This window comes from Vanacampus margaritifer, chromosome 12 (assembly GCF_051991255.1).
Source record: "Vanacampus margaritifer isolate UIUO_Vmar chromosome 12, RoL_Vmar_1.0, whole genome shotgun sequence".
Lineage (NCBI taxonomy): Eukaryota > Metazoa > Chordata > Actinopteri > Syngnathiformes > Syngnathidae > Vanacampus > Vanacampus margaritifer.
Window position 1 is genome coordinate 9,880,177 of NC_135443.1, and position 4,833 is coordinate 9,885,009.

The following is a 4,833-nucleotide window of genomic DNA, read 5'->3' on the forward strand; positions in this document are numbered from 1 at the left end:
AACTTCCTTCCCGTCCGTGAGCAACATTAATCACAGTCTGGAGACAGACAGTAGATAAGCGAGAGTGGAGCAGTGCAATCACAAAGAACCCAGATGAGCTCTTAAATTAGAGCGTGCGGCCAGCGTCAACTCCCTGGGAGGGTTTGGTTAAATTACAGGCTTTATTTTTAGTGATCCTAACCTTCATTGCCTTGAACTGCAAACAGCTGAGGACCATCACTCATTATGCCCGTCTGACCCTTTTTCTCGTAAATAAAATGTCTAGGTGCATGTATTTGATGATCTTATAGTGACCATTAGACATTTTTTCTTGAGAGTTTGCTGCAATTTTGTTTCTTGTTTGTTGTCGTTTGATGCGGCCGGTCCAATTTTTTTGACTGTATTAAAAGACAAACACAAGCTAAATTTTGGTAATCAACTTTGGCAAATACTAAAACTTTTGAAAAACAATGAAACATTGCTTGAACGTTACGTAAAATCCAGATCAATTATTGTGTGGATGAAAGAATCTCTCTTAATTATAATAACTTAACAGCTAAATCTGAACATGGAACAGCAAACATAAATGAAAATGTAAAGCAATGCCAAAGCAATGTAATGTAATGTAATGATAATACCAAATAATCCCTCCCCTGGTTGATTGGCCTTATGCTAACTCACTATAAAGGGAGGGGCAAATTTATCGATGTGACCAGAGACAACTTTGTTAACATGTCACAATGACCGAAATAAAACAAAAATTGGGGGGGAGAACACATATGCACGGATGGAAAAAGGAGAAAGCAAAATGGGATAGAAAAGTCAAGTTATGCCTCGTTTTGGTTTGTCTCTCAAGGATTAAGGAAGATAGGTTATTTATTTATTTATTCATGTATTTGTTTACTTATTTATTTATTTGTTTACTTATTTTAACAAAAACTGATAGTTGGTTCATAAAATAGATGGATAAACGCTTTTTAATTGTCATACAAGTATACTGTTCATAGTTAATTAAAAATAATGGACTAAAACTACTTTGGAGAACTGGTTGTTGACCACTCGAGAAGGAGAACACCTGCCCGGCTGCGTTATTTCCTGTACTGAGCTATCTTTAGTTAGGAGCACGCTGAGGAGTCACGTTCCCATTGTGAGTGATTTTCTCGCTCAAGGAACCTACACAAGAGGCCAACAAAAGGACAACACTCCCTTCCGCTCATCATGTGGATGAAGGCATGAGGCCAACATCAAGGGGGGGGGGGGGGGGGGAGATCAAGCACACTCTCTAAAGTCTAAAGCTTCACATCCTAAGACGTTGGGATTCCTTTAAAGGTTTGAAAGAAATATGTACCATGTCAACAAAACACAGGCAAAAGAAATAAATCAAGTACTTTCATAGCTGTGAATTGCATACGTTCAATTATAAAATGACCTCCTTATGTGAATGGGCTAATGCTGCATTCGAGCATCTTGAACTCGGAAATCCCACTTGCGAAGTCGACGGTTTATAATGTGACGTCACTCTACAATGGCGACCCCTTTGGAAGCCCAGACCGTGAATGACACAAAAATGTCCCCACAATTTCAAGTTGGTCCCCTCAATGGTAGTTAAACCTGGAAAAACACGCGTGTATGGGCCTCACAATGTAGCAAAGACAAAAAAGCACACACACGCGCGATGAAAGAAAAATCAGCCATTGAAATGTGTGCCCTACTCACTGGCGCTATCTAGTGGTTGTTTATGGCCAACTTTTCATACTTTCATGAAAAGAGAACAAATCATTTGTTTTCTTTCTGTCATCGTCATTAACAGACGTACTGTGCTATATATCCATAAAAACATACAAACGTGACGTTATTTTAAATGATTTATTTATATAAAAGTGCAGAAAAACATAAATACAGGTAATAAATAGAGGCCAAATCAATAAATACATTAAAGAGTGTTACCATGCAGTGTGAAAATGGCTTTTGATCATGTTGAATGATCCCATTTGTAACACTTTTGCATTTGAGTTTTTTCGATGTTCACGCCTCTGAGAAAAATCAAAGGTTACATATGATTTCCGATTCTTTTAAAATGTCCGTAGAGACTCATCAGCACAGAGCCATTTTCTCGCGAGTGCCGTGGTTGTCCAGTCCTTCCCCACCGAGCCAGTCCTCATCCAGCTCCCCGAGGATCTCCTGCAGGGACAGCTCGGGCAAGGGGGCATGCTGGACCACCGACCCCCTGCAACCTTCCAGAACACTCCACGAATCATCCAGTTGTGAGTAGTGACTCTCCGTTGGGGGACTGTTGTTGCGACTGGCGTCCCAGTATCCCGAGTCGGGGGTGTCAGGGCTGGTGGCGTGCAAGCTGGCGCGGGCTGTGTACTTTTGATGCTCTGGGCACACGAAGGCGAGGGTGTTTGAGCTGTAACCGTGTCCCTCGGCGGGAGACCATAACGGGGTCATGGGTTCCGTTAGGGGGCTTGGCTGGGACCAGTAGCCTCTCAGGCGCGGGCTGGAGTTGTTGCCCAGCGGTGTGCTCTGATGAAGACCGTACATTGAGCCATAGTGTCGATATTCCTCAATAGCGGGGTACATTGGAGGACACGGTCCATAAAAGCAGGATTCCTCCATTTCTTCCTTCACACGGGTGGGGTAGGATGGCGGGGGCCCCTCCCCCCCCATAGAGACTTGAGGGCCTCTGGTCACAGTGTGATGCGGAGATGGAGCATTTTGAATTGGACTGTCAGCCTGCCACAGCGCTTTCTTGGCCCCTTTGCACTTTAGTGTTCGAGCTCTCCTGTTCTGAAACCACACCTGGACAAGAAGGAACCGAAAAACTGGAGGTTAGATCTGAAAATGCAACAGAGAACCTAAGGTATTCTGTTTCGTTAATCATTTTCTGGAACCAGAGAGGGACTGTCGTCTCGAACCTCAAACAAAATCCTGATAAAAAAAATGCCTGCGTCATCTTGAAAAAAATAAAGTGATAGCAGTATCAACTCGATGCCATTTAAAAACAGACCTTGCAATGATAAGGTTATACATTACAACCAGGTTTATTACAGTTTTGGAATTTCCATTGTAGTTAGTTTTTATTTTGTTTTGAGTTTTGTTAGTTTTGAGGGCAGGTATTTATTTATTTTAATTATTTTTAGTTATTTTAAAAATGCTTAGTTTTAGTTTAGTTTTAGTCAGTTTAAGTATTCGTTTACCGCCACCCCCCCCCCCCCCCAATGTATTACTTGTGTGCAAGATTTAGTAAATACCATGGTAAAATGAAAAAGTAACACACTTCTTACCTAGCGTTGCGTTTTGGCTGAATTAAATGAAAAAGCAGGCAAGGGAAGCCATTGTAGAAAAAACAATTTTGTTTTTGTTATCCGTACGCAAAATTGTCAGCTAAGAGTGACGTCATCTGAAGGTGCTTTTCTATTGGCTGGTGCTAGATGGCGTCACTTCCGTGAGACACACTTTGAAACGTCCTTATTCCGGTTAATATCAAAATAAATATATTTAATCACATTTAAAATCAACCCCAAAGGCTATTGTATTAAATTAATTACCAAAGACGAAATCTATGACATTTTCACTATAATAATAGTTAGTTTTGTAAATGTAAAACGTAGTTTCAGTTAGTTTTATTTCTTTAGAAAGCATTTTCGTTTTTATTTTATTTCATTAATGAAAATGTTGTTTGAATTATAGTTATTTAAAACATTGATTACAACATATGCTATACGTCATCTGTAGGCTACATTATATAAATCTGCCTTCCCAAACTTTGAATCGTGACACTTTTATGGTTTTTATGAGGTTGCTGATTGTCACAGTAAAAAGCTGGAAGCTACTCTATTTATCAACAAGCAGGCAACTGTGTAATGACAATGGTGCCTGCGGAGGAATCACAGTTGTCATTTGAAAATAAAACTTTAGAAAAACCTGCATTTCAGGGACAATCTGTAAATTCCTAATAAAAATGTTTATTGCCGAAAACAATGAGAGCTCATTCCCTACCTGGATGCGGGACTCAGGAAGGCCTGTGGTCTGCGACAGGCTCTCTCTGAGGCTGATGCCAGGGTACGGGTCGGTCTCGAAAGTGACCCGCAGGAGCTCCACGTGCTCTTTGGAGAAGCTGGTCCTCTTTCTGCGGCTGGCGCTGCGAGAGGAGGCGCCGCTGGAGGCCGTGGGTTTGGCATCATCTGAGCAGAGGGGGAGAGAAAAACATACCTTCATGTGTTTCACATTTATGGACCATTGCTAGTTAAAGAAAACAAAAAAAAACATACAGTATTGTAAAAAAAATTTTTTTTTTAATAAATCAAGTGGGGCAGACCAACAATTGTAAACACCCAAATATAAAAATTTAAGTGTATCACATATTGTCTACCTGCCCCACATCCTTATTGAACATCATCACCTGCACTGTAGTAAGACTAAAAGTCTAAAAGACTTGTTCTACACTGCGTGTGCAAACTGTTTGTAGATGAAGAAAAAGAAAAGGCTGAAAAACTAAGCACACTTTAAGTGTTCTTACCATTACTAGAGTCCTTCCACATGGCAGCACTGAAGTGGATGACGGTCTGAACGTGAATGGATTTCTACCGCAGGTCTGATGTGACAGAGGTCAGTGTGGTTGTGTGTGCCTTCACTGTGTGTCCACCGCTTGTGTCAGGATACCTTATATATTGATCAGCTCAGGACTTGGTAAAGCAGCAACACAGTGTTGGGGTGGGGTTTATTCTTTGATGAGAGTTGGTCAGCAGAAGAAGTGTGACCCACCAAATCCCCCTCAATCCCCCCCTCGTTATCACTACATCTTTATCAAAGTGTTTTCCAAGGTCAATAGCAAATGTGACATAAAAGAAC

At 41.1% G+C, this 4,833-nt stretch overlaps 1 protein-coding gene across 1 annotated transcript; it reads right to left on the bottom strand.

The window, feature by feature from the left end:
- Positions 1-1,900: 1,900 nt before the first annotated feature.
- On the bottom strand, positions 1,901-4,523 carry mxtx1 (mix-type homeobox gene 1). The gene is made up of 3 exons (XM_077582457.1): positions 4,502-4,523; positions 3,982-4,166; positions 1,901-2,781 (listed from the first exon to the last, which is right to left on the bottom strand). Exons 1-3 carry the CDS (start codon positions 4,521-4,523, stop codon positions 2,074-2,076), a joined length of 915 nt encoding a protein of 304 aa, XP_077438583.1. The 3' UTR covers positions 1,901-2,073.
- Positions 4,524-4,833: the final 310 nt, after the last annotated feature.